Source organism: Aotus nancymaae, unplaced genomic scaffold (genome assembly GCF_030222135.1).
Source record: "Aotus nancymaae isolate 86718 unplaced genomic scaffold, 86718_ANA_hifiasm-v0.15.2.pri h1tg000072l, whole genome shotgun sequence".
Classification (NCBI taxonomy): Eukaryota; Metazoa; Chordata; class Mammalia; order Primates; family Aotidae; genus Aotus; species Aotus nancymaae.
In genome coordinates, this window is record NW_026988487.1 from 608,585 (window position 1) to 630,945 (window position 22,361).

The 22,361-nt window shown below is 55.4% G+C and overlaps 1 protein-coding gene across 2 annotated transcripts in view; it reads right to left on the bottom strand.

The window, feature by feature from the left end:
- ARHGAP23 (Rho GTPase activating protein 23) overlaps window positions 1-22,361 on the bottom strand; it is a 91,140-nt gene that overhangs the window by 23,314 nt on the left and 45,465 nt on the right. For both annotated transcript variants that reach the window (XM_064367475.1, XM_064367476.1), the window contains exons 8-17: window positions 18,273-18,428; window positions 17,939-18,050; window positions 17,655-17,712; window positions 15,395-15,538; window positions 10,305-10,622; window positions 8,529-8,590; window positions 8,145-8,275; window positions 6,214-6,335; window positions 5,680-5,835; window positions 2,021-2,099 (exon numbers count right to left, since the gene is read on the bottom strand). In XM_064367475.1, coding sequence (XP_064223545.1) covers window positions 2,021-2,099; window positions 5,680-5,835; window positions 6,214-6,335; window positions 8,145-8,275; window positions 8,529-8,590; window positions 10,305-10,622; window positions 15,395-15,538; window positions 17,655-17,712; window positions 17,939-18,050; window positions 18,273-18,428 — 1,338 coding nt within the window. The remainder of the gene's footprint in view (window positions 1-2,020; window positions 2,100-5,679; window positions 5,836-6,213; window positions 6,336-8,144; window positions 8,276-8,528; window positions 8,591-10,304; window positions 10,623-15,394; window positions 15,539-17,654; window positions 17,713-17,938; window positions 18,051-18,272; window positions 18,429-22,361) is intronic.

Genomic DNA, 22,361 nt, shown 5'->3' on the forward strand with positions numbered 1-22,361 from the left:
GTGGGGCGATTACTTGAGCCCAGGAGGTCAAGGCTGCAGTCAGCCATGATCATGCCACTACACTCCAGCCTGAGCAAGAGTGAGACTCTGTGTCAAATAATAATAATTTTTATTTTTACTATGTATTTTTTGAGACGGAGTCTGGCTCTGTCACCCAGGCTGGAGTGCAGTGGCACAATCATGGCTCACTGCACCTCCGCCTTCCAGGTTCAAGCAACTCTCCTGTCTCAGCCTCCCTAGTAGCGGGGACTACAGGTGCACACCACCACACCCAGCTAATTTTTGTATTTTTATTAGAGATAGGGTTTCACCATATTGGTCAGGCTGGTCTTGAACTCCTGACCTCAGGTGATCCACCCACCTTGGCCTCCCAAAGTGCTGGGATTACAGGTGTGAGCCACCACGCACAGCCTTTAAATAATAACAATAGTAATAATATCCAATGCTGATGGGTATGTGGGGAAACAAACTCTTGCTTTTTTTTTATTTTTATTTTTTTATTTTTTTTTTTAGATGGAGTCTCGATCTTGTTGCCCAGGCTGGAGTGCAATGGCACAATCTCGGCTCACTGCAACCTCTGCCTCCCAGGTTCAAGCCATTCTCCTGCCTCAGCCTCCCAAGTAGCTGGGATTACAGGCATTACATTATTAGTGGAAGTCTAAACCAGGGCCTCTTTCTTAGAGTGCAATTGACATTAGCTCTCAAAAAGGTTCACTGGGACTTTGACGGAGCAATTCCACATCTAAGAATCTCCTCAGAGAGCACAGATCTGGGTGTGCAAGGACTGATTCAAGGAAAGCCATTGCAACAGGTTATATAATAGCAAACATTTGAAGACAACCCAAATATCCATCAATAGAGGAGTACTTAAAGAAACTATAGTCTATTCAAACCATGACATTCTATGTGGCTGATTTAAAAGAAGAATGAGGTAGAGCTCTCTGCACTGACACGAATGAACCTCAGAATTACATCTCTGCTTTTGTTAAAAACAATTCAACCAGCGGTGTGCTGGAGTCCGCTCACACCGGCTCCTGAGAGCGACTATGGGCATCTCTCCCCAGTTCCATGTTGGTGACATCATGTTGGTGGCTTGAATAAGCCATGATGGGAGTATTTACAACATGGAAGCTGGAAAATTCGAGACATTAGGGCTTTTCTCCCCTAGAGACCGATGTTAAACATCTGCCAGGACACCCCTGAACCCACCCAACTCCAAACCCTGCATATGCATGTGTGTATCTCTACCATGCATAAGGGGGCCAGGAGAGAAACACAACCGGTTGTGAATAAGTAGCTCAGCAAGCAGCCAAGAGCTTAGCTCTGGAGCCCAACACCTGAGGTAGAATCCTGGCTCTGCCACGTGCAACCTGTGTGGCCTTGGGCAAGGCATTTAACCTCTCTGAGCTTCAGGTGCGCAGTCTGTAGAGGGAAGTTGCTGTAGGGAGTTGTGCTTGGCACACAGTAAATCCTCAGAAAGTGTTAGCTGCAACCCTCCCTTGAAAGGGAATGGGAGATTCACAGGGTCCTGTGCTGTTTTCTTTATTCACATCTGTACAATCTACGTTTTTTTACAAGCTTTTGTGTTTAAAAAAGAAAATGTGTGGTGGCTCATGCCTGTAATCCCAGCATTTTGGGAGGCTGGAACAGGCAGGAGGATTGCTTGAGCCCAGGAGTTCAAGACCAGTCTGGGCAACATAGTGAGAGACCCCCAATTTCTTTAAAACTATATATATATATATATACACACACACATATATTTTTTAATTAGCTGGGTGTGGTGGTGTGCACCTGTTGTCCCAGCTACTCAGGAGGCTAAGGTGGGAAGACTGCTTGGGCCCAGGAGCCTGAAGCTGCAATGAGCTGTGATTGCACCACTTCACTCCAGCCTGGGCAACAAAGCAAGATTGTCTCAAAAAAAGAAAAAAAGTAAAATCAACAAACCAAATAAAAAAGTTGTGGTCAGGGTGCAGCACAGAGTGGCATCCCCTCCCCGCCCCCACTTCCACCTCCTACTCACCATCGGTGAAAAGAGGCTCGGGCAGCTTTCGGAAGAAGGACTTCAGCAGGCTGCTGATCACATTGAGGTCTTGCCAGCGCTGCGGGGGAGAGCAGATGTCAGGCCACAAGCAGGCCCAGCCTGATGTCCGTGCCTCTGTGATCACCCCAGAGCCCAATCAAGCCCACCAGGCCTTCTCGGGACCCACTTAGACCAAGCTCTCTGCTCATCAGGGTGGTGGCAGCAGAACTGAGTCCCCAGCGAGGTCCTGTGCCCACGCTCACACTTGGCCCCAGACCCTCCCTGCCCCAGGCTCCAACACCTGCCCATCCACAGAAAGTCCCAGGAGCCTTCTTTAGGCCAGGCACTGCGGGACACACTGAGTGACAGCTGCCTCCTCCACTGGGCGCAGGTGAAGCATCCCTGACCCAGCAGTCATTGGTGCCAGTGCCTTCCTATCTCAGGCCCTCTACACATGCTGGTTCCCTTAACTAGAACGTTCCTCCCTGCCTCCACAAGACTGGTTCCTCATCCCGCCTAAAAGTTACTCTTCAGAGAGGCCTTCTCTGACCGATAGCTAAAGCAGCCATCTTCACCACTGCCCGCCACCTGTACCCCAGCCCTGACTTTGTTTCCTTCGTGCCGCTTAATCCTGCTTATTTCCTGCTTTTGTGTCCGTGTTCATGCCTGTCTCCCTGCAGGACTGTAAGCTCCAGGAGGAGCTGGGATCCTGTCTGTCTCACTTCCCTATCACCTAGCTAGGACAGTTAACCTGGTACTTCCATGGCCTAAATCAGTAGTTCTGATAGAGGAGGCAATTTTGTCCCCCAGAGCCCCACTCCACCCCCAGAGGACATTTAACAATGTCTGGAGCCATTTTGGTTTTCACAACTGGGAGGCGCCACTTGTATCTAGTGGATAGAGGCCAGGGATGATGCCACATTTCCTCCAACGTACAGGGCAACCCCACACAGTGAATAACTGCTCTTCCCCAAATGCCCATTGAGGTTGAGAAACCCTGGTCTAAAATAAATGGTTAAGTACAGAACGAACGGCTGGGTCGTTGTCCATTCTGTCCACCAGGTGGCACCATCACCACACACTGCCGCCAAGGCAGGCACAGCCACCTTGCTGGGAATGGCTCCGAATAACTCAGCCCCAGAAAGCGACCTAATACTCCCAACAAAGAGACACAACGCAGCTGCACACATACTCATTACAATGGATCCACAGCTTAATGTCAGACAATCCCACAAACAATACCCTCCCCCTAGGCTCACGGGGGATTAAATTCGTCCCCCACCACACTGACTCCCAGCACGCCCCACAGCAAATGACGCAATGATGTCTAAGACAAAATGACACACCCAATACACCTGCCAGGTCCCCATCCGGCCCTGGCTTAGACCAGCTGCCTGCCAGCACGGCCCCCTCATCCCTGGCTGAGGCCAAGCTGACCACACACACCCATGCACACCCAGTGCAGCTCTTGCCCACCCGACCCCGTTACCTCCTGGCCCTCAGGTGTGGGCTCGTCTCATCTCCCAGCTGCCAAGCCCAAGGCCCCAGCCAGGGCTTCTTGGCTTCTCCGGAGTGAAGCGCCTGCCCTCACCCAGCCTCGCCGGCGGCCTTCTCCTTCTGCCCCACTCTGAGCATGGCCCCTGCTGTTCTGCTGCCTGCCTTCAGTCATCCCATGCCCAAGCCACAGCAGGACCCATGCCACTCATAGATTGAGTCCATGCTCAATCTATGCCTGTTTACGGCCTCACCCCATGCAGCGGACTTTCCACACCCCAAATCCAATGGAGCCACTCCCTGAGACGGCCCCTCCGGTCCACCTCTCATGCTACTCCCTGGTTTCTGCCAGGGGAGATACCACCAGCCCCAGCTCAAATGTGCGGCTCTTCCTCGCCCCTCTTTCCCCCTCTCAGACAGCCAGCTCTTAGGGTTGCTCCCCTCCTCCCCATTCCTCTGGGACCACCAAGTCCTCCAACCCTTAGTGTTTCCGTAGGTCAGCGCCTTCTCCTCAGACCCCTGCCCTCCCCATTCCTATCCATCGGGCATGAGCAGGAGCATCACTCTTTCTTGAACTGCGCTCACGATGCCTCCCCAGCTTATGAACCATCAAAAGCTCCCTACTGTCCATCAGATCAAGGTTGAAGGCTTCAGTGAAGCCATCAAATGCCATCTCTGTCCCCCGGGGCCTCACCCTCCCTACCTCCAAGCCCAGGAGGCGGATCCACTCTCTGCACTAACCCTCAAACCCCCTCCCTGGGGTTATGGAAAATGCCATCATCTCACACTCCACGGTCTTGTGGTCCACCTGCCCCCTCCTATTCATTCCTCAGATACTCAAACCCGGGAGCCACCACCTGCTCCAGCCTGAGCACCCTCTCCTTCCTCATCACAGTGTGGTCCCTGATAAGAGAGCTTTTTCTCTTGTCCACAATTTCTCACACACTTGTCTCATCTCCCCATTCCCCAAGGACAGGAAGACTCATGTATTTCGTGAGGCTTCACGTGTGTGACTCATGGGACATCACTGCCCACGTTCATGGTTTCCAAAATATCTTTTTCATCAGAGCCCCTTTGGGCAAATAAAATTGTACAGGAAAACCCAGTAAAACAGACAGGGCAAAGCAGGTTGCCCTAGCAAGGACAGGGGGTCCTGACCTGCCCCTGGCCTCCCGAGGCCCCTCTGGGGAACCCTAGGACTCTGGGGAACAGCATTTGAGAATCACAGGCCCTGCTGGAAACACTTGAGTGTGGTTGCAGATCCCTTCGCAAGCTGGTCTCATCTCACCTAAGCAGCCACTCTCTCCATGTTGCAGCCACCCAAATTGCTGGCTATTCTAGAAAACACCCAACATTCCCCTTTCTCTAAGCCGGTGGTCTGCAAACCAGGCACAGTCTGTAGGCAAAATCCAGCCACAGCCTGCCTTTGGATGGCCCTTGAGCTAAGTATGGTTTTTACATTGTTAAAGGATTAGGAAGAGATCAGGCGTGGTGGCTCACACCTGTAATCCCAGCACTTTGGGAGGCCGAGGCGGGCGGATCACGAGGTCAAGAGATCGAGAGCATCCTGGCAAAGAGGGCGAAACCCCATCTCTACTAAAAATACAAAACTTAGTTGGGCATGGCGGTGTGCACCTGTAATCCCAGCTACTCAGAGGCTGAGACAAGAACATCGCTTGAACCCGGGAGGCGGAGGTTGCAGTGAGCCAAGATCGCATCACTGCACTCCAGTTGGGCAATAGAGCGAGACTCTGTCTCAAAAAAAAAAAAAAAAAAAGGATTAGGAAGAGGAGGAAGAGAAGGAGGGAATGCAACAGAGCAAACCATAGCAGAAAACATTAACTCCATTGCACAGGCCATTCTGTTGCCAGGAACAGCCTTACCTGGCTTTCACCGGCTCGTAGTGAACTCTACTCATTCTAAACACTCGGACAAAACCTCCCTCTGTCCTCTGGGCCTCTGCCTCAGAGCTCCCCAGCCATGACTGCATTTACTTGCTCTGCTTCAGCCTGGAGTGATGCCCATCAATCCTTCAGCCTGGACCGATGCCAGGCATGTCACAGGGCACCATGCATGCAACACAACAGGCCGCAGAACTCTCCAAGCAGAGCGCCACCTGCACACCACGTCGGCCCCCCTTCCACAGACCCCCCAGCTTCACCCACCTCATCCTGCAGGTTGATGTCCCCAGGCCCGCGGTTGAGCTGCTCCTGCAGGCTGGACACCACTGCGTTGTTGCCGGGCACTCGGTAAATGCCCGTGGACTCCAGCCCTCGAGCCTCCACAATGCGACAGCATGCAGCCACGATTAAGGGGACACGCTGGGGATACAGGGCAGGGGTGTTAGGGGGACGGGGGCCAGAGGAGCAGGGGAGGCCAAGATGGCGACAGTGCAAGGCCCAGAGCTGCTGCCAGGAACCCTTCGGGGAACACAAGGCCCTTGCTGCCTCCAGTCTGGGAGCTAGAAATGATACCAAAGCCTCGCCATGGTCTGAGAAGGAACCGGGCTCAGCCTTGGCCCTGCTGCTACCTCCCTGGAAGGCCCGGGGCAGGCAGGGACCTTCTCCTCTCTGGGCTGTTTTCCCAGCTGTGTTTGTACAATGAGGTGGAGAGCTGGTTCCATGTCACTTGCTGCTCTGACCCTCTGTGCCTCGGTGTCCCCCCTGCCGTGCCTGTTCTGGCATGTGGCAGAGACCCACCTGGTTCTCCGTGGCTGGTTGACACTCCTCCAGCCTGACTCCAAACGCCCTTGGGGCGGCCTTCTTATTTTTCTTGATGATATTGATGCCCCAGGGGGTTTTGGGAGCTGCAGCACTGTCATCTGACGTGGGGGAGACAGAGAGCCAGGGTGAGCTGGGGTGCCCAGTAGGCTCACACACACTCACTGCCACATTCACACATGTGGACGTATGGGGACTCCATCAGAGAAGCACCCAGATGCCCAGGGCTGATGAGACACTGTATGGCAAGAGAGAAGGCCTAATGGGGACGATGCTTACCCCAGAGGAGAGGCCCAGACCAATGCAAGGACTTCCATGTGGCCTCATGGGCCAAAACTACAAGGTGGGAGCCATAGAACGTTCTTTGTTTCTTTAGAGATAGGGTCTCTGTCCCTCAGGCTGTAGTACAGTGATATGATCATAGCTCACTGCAGCTCAAATTCCTGGGCTCAAGCGATCTTCCCTCCTCAGCCTCCCCAGTGGCTGGGACTATAGGCTCACGACACCATACCTGGCTAATTAAAAAAATTTTGGCCAGGCTCAGTGGCTCATGCCTGTAATCCCAGCACTTTGGGAGGGTGAGGTGGGTGGATCACGAGGTCAAGAGATTGAGACCATCCTGGCTAACATGGTGAAACCCCGTCTCTACTAAAAATACAAAAATTAGCTGGGTGTGGTGGCGCATGCCTGTAGTCCCAGCTACTCAGGAGGCTGAGACAGGAGAATCGCTTGAACCTGGGAGGCGGAGGTTGTAGTGAGCCGAGATCACACCACTGTACTCCAGCCTGGCAACAGAGTGAGATTCCGTCTCAAAAAAAGAAAAATTTGCCAGGCACAGTGGCTAATGCTTGTAATCCCAGCACTTTGGAAAGCTGAAGCAGGCAGATCACGTGAGACCAGGCGTTCGAGACCAGCCTGGCCAACATGGTGAAACCCTGTCTCTACTAAAACTACAAAAATTAGCCAGGTGTGGTAGCACGTGCCTATAACCCCAGCTACTGGGGGTGCTGAAGCACAAGAATTGCTTGAACCTGAGAGGTGGAGGTTGCAATGAGCCAAGATCACGCCACTGCACTCCAGCCTAGATGAGAGTGAGACTCTGTCTCTAAATAAATAAATAAATAAAACGTAAAAAAATATTCTGTAGGGATAGGGTCTTGCTATGTTACCCAGGGTGGTCTCAAACTCCTGGCCTAAGCAATCCTCCAGCCTCAGCCTCCCAAAATGCTGGGATTATAGGTATCAGCAACCATGCCTGCTGGTCCAAGGGAAGAACTAACTTTCTCTTTTTTTTTTTTTTTTTTTTTAAGCCAGGGTCTCCCTTTGTCACCCAGACTGCAGTACAGTGGCATGATCTTGGCTCACTGCAACCTCCACCTCCCAGACTCAAGTGATTCTCATGCCTCGGTCTCCCCAGTAGATGGGATTACAGGTGCATGCCACCACACCCAGCTACTTTTTTTGTATTTTTAGTAGAGTCAGGGTTTCACCATGTTGGCCAGGGTAGTCTTGAACTCCTGACCTCAGGTGATCTGCCCGTCTCGGCCTCCCAAAGTGCTAGGATTACAGGTGTGAGCCACCTTGCGTGGCCAGGGAAGAACTTTCTAATGGTCAAAGGTGAGAGCAGATGGGAAAGGTTGCTCTTGGAAAGGGTGGGCCTCGCCCCTGCAGAGACACCAGCAGAGATTAGAGGACCACTGGCAGGGGCATCAGGGAGGGGAATCAGGCTCCAGGCCCTTCCTCCCCGAGATCCTGAGAGTCCCCAGACCCTCACAGGCATGCACACGTGGACAGACATACCGGGTAACCCTGGCACACACAAGCAGACACAACCCAATGCATACACATGCCCTCCCCTCCCCATGTCCCCTGGCCCACACACCGCCCTGTCTCAGTAGCCACCTTCCTACCCTTGCTCCCTGCGGGCAGGTCCTGAGTCCTGAAGCCACGTGCTGCACTCTGCTTGAGGAACTCAGACTTGAGGCCCCCCAGGCCTCGAGAGCCTTTGGGGGAGGAATCAGCTTTGGGCCCAGAGCTATGGCTGTGTAGGAAAAGCAGGAGAGGAGAGGTCTTCATTTGGGGTGGCCCAGAAGGCCACCCACCCTGGCCTCCTGCTGCTCAGGGCCTTCCCTCTATCCTGTAGCAACACCTCCATGCCTGACTGCAGCCGGAGACCCTGAATGCCCCTTCCCCCAGCAGAGGGTGGTCCTGGAGGTGGGTCAGGAGAACATCCTTTGCCTAGAGCCCCACCGCCACCCCCACAGAGGGGACAGTTCCACGAAGCTGGGCCTCACCTCACTTTGCGATAATCATTAAGCTTCTTGCTGATCAGAGCTTGGTTGGCACAGCCGGGGTCCTAGAGCAGGAGAGGAGAGAGTGGGCCACGTCAGTGCCCACAGCCAGCCCACCCCAGGACTTATTCCGGACCCTGACTCCCCTCTTGTCCACCTGCCAGGTGGACAGCCCAGACCCTGGAGTGAGAAAGACCAGGCCCAGACTTCCCCGCACCCTCTCACCAGCTGTGGGGCCTTGGGGAAGCCTCTTAGCCTCTCTGAGCCTCAGTATCCTCGGTAATAAACATGGGGCCTAACAGGGCAGGCTCGGGGCTGGGTGCAGAATCACACAGGCAGCACTTGCCACCGTCCTGGCAGACGCTGAGCAGGTGCGGAGGAGGGGCCCCAGGAGAGGCTGCTACTGCCTTAGTGACAGTGGCTTGGGACCCCCCTGATCACGCCTTGTTGGGGGCAGATAAGCCAGGCCCCCAGAGGAGGACCCAGATTCCAGGTGCCTTCCTCCCTGCAGTGGGGAAAGCTATTTCAGGGAGAGCAGAGCCTGGTCAGCAAGAGGATATATCCTCAGCGAGAGGCCGTGCACCAGCGCCCCCTTCCATGCCCAGAGCAGGCCTGGGCCCCCTGCCCTCTTGGCAGAGACCCCAGGCCCAGGACACCCATATGGCTTTGTGTGGGTGTCTCAAGGCACCTCTCTGCAGGTTCCTGGCCAAGGGAGTGAATGGGGAGGAATCCCCCCCAGGCCCTTGGAGTGCAGGTACAGCTGACTGTAAGAGGTGCCATTAAAAATAATAGTAATAATAATTCTAGCCAGGCATGGTGGTGGGTGCCTGTAATCCCAGGTACTCAGGAGGCTGAGGCTGGAGAATCTCTTGAACCCAGGAGACAGAGGTTGTGGTGAATCAAGATCACGCCATTGCACTCCAGCCTGGACAACAAGAGCAAAACTCCGTTTCAAAAAATAAAAAAATTCTCACTGGGCTCGGTGGCTCACACCTATAATCCCAGCACTTTGGGAAGCCGAGGTGGGCAGATCACCTGAGTTTGGGAATTCGAGACCAGCATGACCAACATGGAGAAACACCGTCTCTACTAAAAATACAAAATTAGCCGGGCGTGGTGGTGCATGCCTGTAATCCCAGCTGCTTGGAAGTCTGAGGCAGAACTGCTTGAACCTGGGAGGCAGAGGTTTCAGTGCGCCAAGATTGTGCCATTGTACTCCAGCTTGGGCAACAAGAGTGAAACTCCGTCTCAAAAAAATAAAAATTCTCCCAAAATCCCTGCCGAAGCCCTGGCTCCACCCCTGCCAACCTGTGGCCAAAGCCAAGCCTCTTGGCCTCCTCACAAGGTCGGTGTGCTCATCCCCCTGCAGACAGGCCAGCCTTGTGCAGTTCTGGAGCGGGGGCACTCATGGCCTAACACACTCCATAGGAGGCCCCTGCCTTCCTCGCCTCCTGCAAAAAGCTGGCACTGGCCTGGAGCTGACCCCTCCATGCCAGAGTCTGCCCAAAGTGACCCTGACACAGTCATAATCCTTGTCATCACTAAGGTCAAGATGGTGACTGCCAGTCCCCGGACCTGAGGACCCCAGGTCCTCTGTGAGCCTTGCCCACGCACCCTCCTTACCCCAAAACCTCGGGGGACACAATTGAGAGGTGTACTCCTGTCAGTCCCCCTTTCTAGCAGAGGGAAGTGAGGCTCAGAACGGTCATCCCAGGTCCACAGCTGGTGAGAGGCCACCCTGCCCGCCCTCCGTGGCTGCCGGGCGGGCCAGGCCCTCACCTCGCCCTCGGCCCTGCTATTCTCCCGGATCGCTCTGATCCAGCCCAGCATGTCATCCCGGTCCTCAGCCTGAAAGAGATATTCACAGAAGTCAGCGGTGGTCAGCCGGAACACGTGCCTCCTCTTGGTCTCGCTGTAGGAGATGTCCACGAGGCAGGAGCCGATGCAGACTGGCGCCGCCTCGTCCTCACCTGCGCCGGCCGCCGCAGCCCCCGCCGCCGCCGGCCCGGGCTCCCGCCGCTCCTTGCTCAGCGAGAGCGAGCGCGCCCGCAGCGCGGCGTACACCCGCTTCCACTGGCGCAGGCCGCTGCCCGCTTTCTGCAGGGAGACACGGGGTTGGGGGAGACGGAAGTGGTGAGAGGCCAGTCCTGCCCACCGCCCTCAGAGTAGCAGACAGAGGACAGACGGGGGATGGGCCCCACACAGCCTATCAGGAGCCCCCGTTCCACTCGGCTGGATCTGGGCAGCCTGCTGCCCACAGCCCAACAATGCTCTCTCAGCCCTTCACCTGCTGGACACCCCTACCCATCACCCTCAAGCGCCCCAGCATGCCCCAGCCCTCTCCCCTCTAAACACCAGCATCAACACTCACCGGGTGGTGGCAACGCCCAGACACCCAGCATGGCCCTCTGTACATGAAATCCTCGGGAAGCCACTCCCAGCCCACGCCCCTCCCCATGCTGCCCCCACTCCAGCAAAACTGCTCAGAACCCAAGACTCCACTTGCCCAGAAGTGGCTCTCAGGGACACCCAGAACGACCACGTGGCCGAAGCCAGTGGCTGCTTCTCTCCCTTGGCTTTTTTTTTTTTTAAGATGTAGTCTAGTTCTGTCGCCCAGGCTGGAGCGCAATGGCACTATCTCAGCTCACTGCAATCTCAGTTCACTGCAACCTCCACCTCCCAGGTTCAAGCAATTCTCCTGCCTCAGCCTCTCCAGTAGCTGAGATTACAGGTGCGCGCCACCACACCCAGCTAATTTTTATATTTTTAGTAGAGATGGGGTTTCACCATGTTGGCCAGGCTGGTCTCGAAATCCTGACCTCGTGATCCTCCCTCCTCGGCCTCCCAAATTGCTGGGATGACAGGCATGAGCCATAGCGCCCAGCTCCTCTTGCGTTAATCCCTCAGCGGCATCTGACACAGCTGGTCCCTCCTTCCCTCTCCAGACCCTGTCTCTGCAGTTGAGACTCCGTGTTCCCAGCTTTCTTCCTAATCCCACTGGCTCCTTCCTAATCTTCTCTCCTTCCCCTCTCCCGCCCTCTCCACCTGTAAACAGCCAGGCTTGTCCCCAGGGGACATTTGTGTAGAGGGAGCTGGAGGGTATGCTGTGGCATCTGGGGGATGCTGACCAACATTGCCAATGCACAGGACAGCCTCCCCCAACAAGGAATTATCTGGCCCAAAATGCCAGCAGAGCTGAGGGTAAGAGACCCTGCCCTAAAGGAGGCAGAACTCCAGAACTTTGTCCTGACTCTCCTCTCCTCTCCCTGCACACCTCCCTCAGGGATGTCATCTGTGCCGTGCCTTTAAACCAGGTCCATCTGCTGATGGCCATTCCCTGGCCCAGCGTCTCCCCCAGCCCCAGCCCGGGACCCCACCCTGCTCAGTGTCTTCATGTGCAGGTCCCATGGGCGCTTTGCACAATACCTGCCAGGCCATGTGATTTCTTAACATCAAACCCATTCTCCATCCTCTACCCCCATCTTTTCCAGCTCAGTCCACCCACCCAGTTGCCCAGAAACCTGGGAGCTGGCCTTGACTCCTCCCTTTTCCTCGCCCTTGACATCCCATCCATCAGGAAGTCTCAACTGTTCTGCCTCCAAAACATCCCGTCTGTGTCTTTCCTGCCACCACCGGGTCCTCGCCATCAATGCCTCTTGCCTGGAGGACACCCAGACCTTCCCAGTCTCCACTTTCACTCCTGCAAGCATCCCCAGCCAGCAGCTGCGGCGAGCGTGTTAGAATGAAAAGATCACATCTCTCCCCTGCTCACGATCCCCTCCTGAGATCCCATTGCCCTCAGAGTCAAATCTAAGGTCTCCTGTGGTCTGCCCCTGCCTCTCTTCAAACTCATCTCCACGCCTTTCTCACTATGTCAAGCCAGGCGGCCCTTGCAGGTGAGCGAGCCACGCCTTTCCGTTTTCAGGGCCTCTCCGCTCACTGTTCCTTCTGCCTAAGCCCCTCCCTCACTTCTATAAGTGGCTGCTTCCTTCTTCCCCTTCAGATCTGAGCTCCAGTGTCAACAACGTCACCTCCGCGGCGAGGCCTTGTCTGACCATATTTTTCCCTCAATGCAGCTCCTGCTTCCGATCAGCCTGATCCCTTCTAAGACCTTACTGCAGCCGCAGGCTGTCCTGACAGGGAGCTTGTCCAGCCGCTCATTTCCATATCCTGGGACCTGGGGCTGCATGCAGGGATTCATCAATATTTGCTGAATAGATGAATTAATGATCCTTGGAGCACCCTGAGGGCAGGAGCTCCATCTCCCATCAGACCAAGGGCTCCTCTCTGCTGGCTGGTGGCCCGCCTACCGCCCCACACCCAGCACAGGCCTCTGCCCTCCGAACAAACCAGACAAGGAGACCCTGGGGCTGGCAGGTGGGCACAGCCCACATGTGGCCTCACATCGTGTGGCTCCTGTGCTCTGAGCCCTGCTCATCACAGAACTTCTGGATGGGGACAGGGACATTGAGAGTAGGAGACAGCAGGGCCCTCCAGGGGAATTTTAATGTTATGGTGAGGTGGTGACAAGGGCACTTCTCTGAGACTAAACCAGCGGGATGACCCGGGACGAGTCACCCACACTCCTAGGCCTCAGTGTCTCTGGCTGGTAAATGAGTGAGGGAGTTGGTCACCAAGGCCGCATGCAGCTCCCATGCCGGGGCTGAGGCTTCAGGGACAAGTCACTGTCCCTCTCTCTCCTCTGCCTGACAACCTGTGTCTCTGACAGGCTGGAGCTGGGAGGGGCACGGAGAGGGTGCCCACAGCCTGGGTGGACCAACAGCCTCAGGCTGACTTGAAGACCCTCCTCTAATGCCCAGGCCACGGCACCCAGGGAACAAGCAGCATCAGGTTTTGGGGAGCAAGGGAGTGGAGGCCTGTCCTCCAGAACTGGCCAGTGAGCAGGAAGGGGCCAACTCCTGCCCCTAAACTGGGCTCAGGGCCCCCAGGAGCTGAGGGTCAGGCTCCCTGGCAGGGGGAGCCAGCCGCTCTCACGAGGACCCTTACGCAGCTCACACGTTAGACTGGAAGTGCTGGTCCACACGTGGCCCTCCTCACACAGTGCACATGACCAGCCCCTCCCTCCCTGCCTCAGGGCTCCCACCCCACGTGTCGCTGCCAACTTGCTGGCTCTTTTCAGTCTCTATTAACCTCCCCTGCCCCCCACACTTCTCTCAAGGCTCAGCTGGGTCTCTTGCCTTCTTCCTTCAAGCTCCACACGGAAGCACACATGACTCGTTGGTGCTGATAGACAAAGGTGGTCCCCAGGGAGTCCTCCCTCTAGTGCCATGCCCTCAGAGCCTCTGTCCCCAGAACACCTCCACTGGGGTCTGTCCAGAGCCCTCAAACTTCAGATAGCCCCAGTGGAACCCCTTGGCTTCCTCTCTCCAAACCTGCTCCTCCAGCATGCCATAGCCCAGGGGTCCCACCACCCACAACCTTCCCTCAGCCCCAGCCAGGAATCCAGGAACCTCGCCGCCACCTCCTCCTCCTCCTTCTGTACCTCCCAGCTGCTGGCAAGCCCCTCCCCACCTTCCCCTGGAAACTCTCTAAAGGGTCCACTCCACCTGGCCCCATACCACTCCCTTGGTCAGGGCGCCCAGCCTCACTCACCTGGACAATGGCAATGACACTGCCTCCTCCTGTCACAGACACCCCAGTCTCCTAGCATCCCCAGCCCTCATTTAAAACCCTGGACAGGGCCGGGCACGGTGGCTTATGCCTGTAATCCCAGCACTTTGGAAGGCTGAGGCAGGCAGATCACTTGAGGTCAGGAGTTAAGAGACCAGCCTGGCCAACATAGTGAAACCTGGTCTCTACTAAAACTACAAAAATTAGCTAGGCGTGGCGGCACGTGCCTGTAATCCCAGCTACTCAGGAGGCTAAGGCAGAGAATTGCTTGAACTCAGGAGGCGGAGGTAGTAGTGAGCCAAGGTCATGCCACTGCACTCCAGCCTGGGCAACAGGTAACACCTTTGCTTAGATCACTGCATTTAATCCTTAGCAATAGGCTTACGAGCGAGGGATTACTGTTAGCTCCATTTACAGACGAGGACACTGAGTCACGGCCAGGTGAGTCAGCCAGGCTCTCACGGTAGGTGAGGCAGTCGGAGTGAAACCCAGGTTCATCCTAACCGCCGGGAGGGAAGGCAGTGATCTCTCCTCCCGCTTCTCCAGCCCACGGCACAGCCTGGGCCAGGGTTTGCACCCCACGGATCCAAGGCCCCGCCCTTCTCCTCTCAGGGTCCTGCTGGTTCCCTCCCAGGCCCTCCCCACCTACTCCCCGAAGCTTCCAGGTCCAAGCCCCCTTCGCCTCTCACCTGATCTCCATGGTGGCTCCTAACGGGTCTTCTTGCCTCCAGTGTGACCCCTCCCTTACTCATTCCCAGGGAGCCAAATGGATATTTGAAAGCTGTAACTCCCTAGGGAAGAGCCCCCGAGCCCGAGAGCTTTTGGTTGCTCTTAGGATGAACACTGAGTTCTTTGCTGGCCTGCCTGCCTTCCTCTTGGGCCTCAGCTCTCCTCTGGAAGTCACCCTTGCCTTGCTCCTTGTTTTCCAGGAGCCCTGGCAGCCATCTTCAGGGTGGCCTGTCAAGCCAGGGTCGTTGTGGGATGGTTTCGCCAGAACTCCAAGCACAACTTGATCAAATCTGTCCCATAGCAAAATCCACCTTTCTTGTTAACTTCCTTTACATAAGTTCTTTAAATCCCCCTGCCAGGAAGTTCTTCCTAGCATCTAACCTCCATCCTTCATGCTGCAACCTACACTGCAAACTCTCTCTGGCTGCAGAGGCTGTCAGGATGGGTCTAGGAGAAGCTGGAGGGTTCTGCTGGAGCCAGCTTCCACCTCATTCCTCCACCCGTCTTACCTTCCCCTTCTTGGTGAGGATCTGCTTATAATATAACCAGCCTTCTCTCCTGATATCGCTGAAGGTCACATCTGAGAGGTCAGAGGTTGAATGTCGCTTAGAAGGAGCGTCGGCATCTTCAGAGGTGCCCCAGCTATCCAAGGACTGCAGGGAGACAACAGAGGGCAGTTTAGGGTGGCTCCCACAATAACAGCATCAGGAACCCCATGTACCACTCGAGGCCACACGGGCCTGGTGTATGTCTGTTCTACGCCCTGATGTGCTGTGTGACCTCATGGGCGTTGCCTGTCCTCTCTGGACCACTTGTGTTGAGGTCATGAGACATCCATAAAGGTGAAGCCAGAAGGATGAGAGGCTACGGCCGGCCCTGAGACCACAGGCCTCATCACGCGAGAGGAGCCGGTCCGGAGCCTCCTGAAACTTTACAGACTTAGAAGAATTAAGGAAACAGAGGAAGTGACCGTGTCAGCAAGGAGTTAAATAAACAGGGGAAGTGGGAACACCGACAATGCTGAGTGGAGCAGGTAGTCATGTCCACAAGGAGTTAAACAGAGGAAGCGACCATGTCAGCAGGACTCCAGCCACAGAGGGCACAAGTCAAGGGAGAGTTAAGTAAGCAGAGGAAGTGATAAGAAAGGAATGAGCCAGGTGCCAGCATCACTGACGTGTTCAACCAACCCAGGAGACAGAGGGCTTGACATCAAGATGGCTTTTCCAGTCCATCTATAATCAAAAACATCCAAGCAGGGGTGGGGGAGGCTGGGCAAAGTGGCTCACGCCTGTAATCCCAGCACTTTGGGAGGCCGAGACAGGTGGATCACTTGAGGTCAGGAGTTCGAGACCAGCCTGGCCAACATGGTGAAACCCCATCTCTACTAAAAACACAAAAATTAGCAAGGTGTGGTGGCGTACGCCTGTAATCCCAGCTACTCAGGAGGCTGAGGCACAAAAATCGCTTGAACCCAGGAGGTGAAGGTTTTGGTGAGCTGAGATCATGCCACTGCACTTCAGCCTGGGCAATAGAGTGAGACTCCATCTCAAAACACACACACACACACACACACACACACACACACACACACACACACACGAAAAAAAATATATGATTTAAAAAACAGTATGTCCAGATGTGATGGCTTATGCTTGTAATCCCAGCACTTTGGGAGGCCAAAGGAAGAAGACCACTTGAAGTCGGGCACGGTGGCTCACACCGGTAATCCCAGCACTTTGGAGGACAAGGTGGGTGGATCACCTGAGGTCAGAAGTTCAAGACTAGCCTGGCCAACATGATGAAACCCCATCTTTACTAAAAATACAAAAATTAGCCGGCATGGTGGCACATGCCTGTAATCCCAGCTACTCGGGAGGCTGAGCCAGGAGAATCACTTGAATCTGGGAGGCAGAGGTTGCAGTGAGCCAAGATCATGCCATTGCACTCCAGCCTGGGCAACAGAGTGAGACTCCATCTCAAAATAAACAAACAAACAACAACAACGAAAACCAGCCGGAGCTGTCACAGGCCTGATCCAGCCTCCCCAGGACCTGAGGCTGGGAACACCTGTCCACCAATCTCAACCTGTGTCCCGGCCGGCCACCTTTCCAGTTCCACCCCCAGCTCCGTCGTCCCCTGGAGACAAGACACGATGCACGTATTGACTGAGAGTAGTGAAGGAAACTAACGAAGCCCCGAATATAAGCTTGGGGAGCTTCTAGTCTAGCTGGGGAGCCAGGCAGGGAAATACCAATTGTGCATGAGGTGTGCTGAGGAAGAAAACATAGAGTAGCGAAGGGAGGTGTGAAATGTCAGAAGCGGAGGCTGCAACTTCAGAGAAGACCTAAAAAACCATGAAGAAAGTGAAGTGAGTCATGTGGCCATGGGGGGTGGGCCTAGAAAGAGCCAGTCCAGGCAGGAGATGCCAAGCCCAAAGGCCCTGGGTAGGGCCGCGAGGTGTCATGCAGGGATGCCTGGATCCACACAGGAGGGCAGGTCCTGCGGTGGACACGAGGGTGAGGGGTGCAGGGAGGAGGGGGAAGGCAGCAGCTGGAGCAGAAACCCCCACACCGAGGCTACAGCCCATCTCCCCAACACCCTCTCTCCTGATGACACCCTCTCTTCTGATACCTTCTCTCCTGCACGCATACTCACACTTGCTGCTCACCCTGTCCACCTCCCCGACACCCTCGTTCCCAGCACCCTCCCTCCTGCTCCCACACCCTCGCTCCCACACAGCACACACATACACACACACTTGCCGCTCACCCCATCGGTGAAGAAGCTCCGGAGCATCCGCAGGCTGGGGACACGGTTTGGCAGGCGCCTGGAAAGCAAGGGCCGAGGGTGAGGGATGTGGGCGGCACAGCTGGGACCTCAGTATCACGTCACCCACCAAACCCCAAGGCCCACAGGCCTTCCAGCAGGGGCGGCACACTGTCCCGTGCATAGAGGACCCCAGGGCCAAAAGCCTCGCCCCAGAGCAGCCAGCCAGCGCGCCTGTGGCCACCCCACCCCACCCCACCCCACCCTACGTCCAGACAGGGCCTCACCGCAGAACCCGACCCTCATCCCGGAAGGTGTTGAGCCCGTCATCGCAGGACTTGGAGCGCTCCGTGGTGATGGCCAGCAGGTAGGAGGAGCGGCGGCCAGCCTTGATGCTGCCTGCAAAGCCCCCACATTGGGCCTCAGGGTCAGCGGGGCAGCAGATCAGGGGCTTCCCAGAGCCCTCCTTTCTGGGCAGGGGTAGGAGGTGACTCTCCCAAGGGGCCCCAGGAGGAGCAGAAACCAGAGGAAGAGGCCAGACATCAGGAAGCAAGCCCAACAGAGACCCCTGGGATGGGGCACCAGGGGAGAGGGTGAGGCTGGGGCATGGGGAGCGCTCACTGCAGTCCTGTGAGTAATGGCGTCCCAGGGTGAAGGTGAAGGTCGGGGAGGATGGGCTGGTGCCCAGGACAGGGGCCGAGTTCATGGCACTGGAGACCACAGCAGAGGCAGGGACGTGCTTGGCTTGGAGGTCAATGCTGGGGCTGGTGGGCTCATCTGTGCACATGGAAGGAGAGAGGTGTGAAGCAGGCAGAGAGCGGAGCCCGCCTGCCCCCACCCCAGCCTTACCATCCCCCATGCCTCTCGCCTCCAGGCTCAGACACATCCCAAAGGGTCCTGCTAGCAACAAGCCCACTGTCAAGCATGACTGGCCCCGTCCAGACTGGTGGCCACAGAATGCCTCCCCTCAGGAGTGAGGCTGAACCACCCTCCTTAGACCAGGCTCCTGAGGGCAGAGCCAATATTCCCCCATCAGACTGGGAGCCTCCTGAGGGCAAGGATGGTGTCTCCCCCATCACATTGAGAGCTTTCTAAGGATAGGGGCTCCCCCATCAGCTGGGGCTCCTTCAGGGCAGAGACTATATCCCCCCTCAGACAGTGCGCTCTGGAAGAAGAGAATGCCTTTCCCGGCCACAGTCTAGAGCCTTCCTTACTAACAGAAGGGGCTGTCTCTGCTCCACCCAAGGCTGTCTGGGGGAGCCAGGCCTGTGTCTTCCCCTGCCCCAGGCCTCCTCCCTCTCACTGTCTGCTAGGCTGTCCCAGGGTGAGCTCGCCTCCCAGCTCCCGCCATTCCTCTCCATTACCCTGCATCTTGCTCTTCCCCCGAAGCCCACCCCGCCCCCCGCCGTCCATCCTGCTCCCTCCTGGGCACCTCACAGTCAACAGCCCTGAACCTTCTCCTCCCCTCACTTCCAACACGGGGTGAGGCACCACCGCCAGCCCGGCCAGAAGCCTGGGTATCACCCTCTACTCTCTTGCCCCTCCCTCTCCCACATCCAGTCTAAGGCAAGGCGAGCCTTACAGGGTTCTCTCTGCTCTAAAGAGCCAATCCCGGTGACTGATGAGACCCTTGGACCTGGAGGGGTTCTCACACCCAGATGGGGTTCCTGCCTCTCTTGCTTCAGGGTCTTTGCACATTTTATTCCCTCTCCTTGAACATTCTTCCCCTGATGAACTCCTCATCCTTCCAGTCTTAGTGCAAATGTCCTTCCTCCAAGATTCTCACTGCAGCCCTTCTCTGAGCCCTCACCTCCAGCTCCCTGTCCCACTACACGCCCATCCCAACGGGCTGTCCCTGGCTGTCCATCACCCCTGCTGGACTCTCCAGTCCAGGAGAGTGTGCAGCCACACAGAGGGCCTGAAACAAATGTCTGCTGAGTGGATGGAGGGTGGATGGCAGGGACAAAGAGGAAAGATACAAAGAGAGGATGGAAGGAAGAATGGGAGGATGGAAGGAAGAATGGGAGGATGGATGAAGAATGGGAGGATGGAGGAAGAATGGGAGGATGGAAGGAAGAATGGGAGGATGGTGAAAGAATGGGAAGATGGAAAGAAGAATGGGAGGATGGAGGGAAGAATTGGAGGATGGAGGGAAGAACTGGAGGATGGAGAAAGAATTGGAGGATGGAGGGAAGAACCGGAGGATGGAGGGAAGAATGGGAGGATGGAGGGAAGAATGGGAGGATGGAGGGAAGAATTGGAGGATGGAGGGAAGAACTGGAGGATGGAGAAAGAATTGGAGGATGGAGGGAAGAACCGGAGGATGGAAGGAAGAATGGGAGGACGGAGGGAAGAATGGGAGGATGAAGGGAAGAATGGGAGGATGGAGGGAAGAATGGGAGGATGGAGGAAGAATAGGAGGATGGAGGAAGAAAGGGCGGATAGAAGGAAGAATGGGAGGATGGAGGGAGAATAGGAGGATGGAGGAAGAATGGGAGGGTGGAGGAGGAATGGCAGGATGGAGGAAGAATGGGAGGATGGAGGAGGAATGGGAGGATGGAGGGAAGAAGGGGAGGATGGAAGGAAGAATGGGAGGATGGAGGGAAGAATGGGAGGATGGAGGAAGAATGGGAGGATGGAGGGAAGAATGGGAGGATGGAGGGAAGAATGGGAGGATGGAGGAAGAATGGGAGGATGGAGGGAAGAATGGGAGGATGGAGGGAAGAATGGGAGGATGGAGGGAAGAATGGGAGGATGGAAGAATGGGAGGATGGAAGAAAGAATGGGAGGATGGAAGAATGGGAGGATGGAGGAAGAATGGGAGGATGGAGGAAGAATGGGAGGATGGAGGAAGAATGGAAGGATGAAGAATGGGAGGATGGAGGGAAGAATGGAAGGATGAAGAATGGGAGGATGGGTGAAGAATGGGAGGATGGAGGGAAGAATGGGAGGATGGATGAAGAATGTGAGGACGGAGGGAAGAATGTGAGGATGGAGGAAGAATGGGAGGACGGAAGGAAGAATGGGAAGATGAATGGGAGGATGGAGGAAGAATGAGAGGATGGAGGGAAGAATGGGAGGATAGAGGAAAAATGGGAGGATGGATGAAGAATGGGAGGATGGAGGGAAGAATGGGAAGATGGAAAGAAGAATGGAAGGATGAAGAATGGGAGGATGGAGGAAGAATGAGAGCATGGAAGGAAGAATGCAAGGATGGAGGAAGAATGGGAGGATGGAGGGAAGAATGGGAGGATGGAGGAAGAATGGGAGGATGGAGGAAGAATGGAAGGATGAAGAATGGGAGGATGGATGAAGAATGGGAGGATGGAGGGAAGAATGGGGGATGGAGGAAGAATGGGAGGACGGAAGAAAGAATGGGAGGATGAATGGGAGGATGGAGGAAGAATGAGAGGATGGAGGGAAGAATGGGAGGATGGAGGAAGAATGGGAGGATGGAAGGAAGAATGGGCGGATGGATGAAGAATGGGAGGATGGATGAAGAATGGGAGGATGGAGGAACAATAGGAGGATGGATGAAGAATGGGAGGATGGAGGGAAGAATGGGAGGATGGAGGGAAGAATGTGAGGATGGATGAAGAATGGAAGGATGGAGGGAAGAATGGGAGGATGGAGGAAGAATGGGAGGACGGAAGGAAGAATGGGAGGACAGGAGGAAGAATGGGAGGGTGGAAGGAAGAATGGGAGGATGGAGGAAGAATGGGAGGATGGAAGAATAGGAGGATGGAGGGAAGAATGGGAGGATGGAGGAAGAATGGGAGGATGGAGGAAGAATGAGAGGACAGAAGGAAGAATGGGAGGACAGGAGGAACAATGGGAAGATGGAGGAAGAATGGGAGGATGGAAGAATGGGAGGATGGAGGAAGAATGGGAGGATGGAAGGAAGAATAGGAGGACGGAAGGAAGAATGGGAGGACAGGAGGAAGAATGGGAGGGTGGAAGGAAGAATGGGAGGATGGAGGAAGAATGGGAGGATGGAAGAATGGGAGGATGGAGGAAGAATGGGAGGATGGAGGAAGAATGAGAGGACAGAAGGAAGAATGGGAGGACAGGAGGAACAATGGGAAGATGGAGGAAGAATGGGAGGATGGAAGAATGGGAGGATGGAGGAAGAATGGGAAGATGGAGGGCAGAATGGGAGGATGGAGGAAGAATAGGAGGATGGAGGGAAGAATGGGAAGACGGAGGGAAGAATGGGAGGATGGAGGAAGAATAGGAGGATGGAGGAAGAATGGGAGAATAAAGGGAAGAATGGGAGGATGGATGAAGAATGGGAGGATGGAGGGAAGAATGGGAGGATGGAGGAAGAATGGGAGGATGGAGGAAAAATGGGAGGATGGAGGAAGAATGGGAGGATGGAGGAAGAATGGGAGGACAGGAGGAAGAATGGGAGGGTGGAAGGAAGAATGGGAGGATGGAGGAAGAATGGGAGGATGGAAGAATGGGAGGATGGAGAAAGAATGGGAGGATGGAGGAAGAATGGGAGGATGGAGGAAGAATGAGAGGACAGAAGGAAGAATGGGAGGACAGGAGGAACAATGGGAAGATGGAGGAAGAATGGGAGGATGGAAGAATGGGAGGATGGAGGAAGAATGGGAAGATGGAGGGCAGAATGGGAGGATGGAGGAAGAATAGGAGGATGGAGGGAAGAATGGGAGGATGGAGGGAAGAATGGGAGGATGGAGGAAGAAT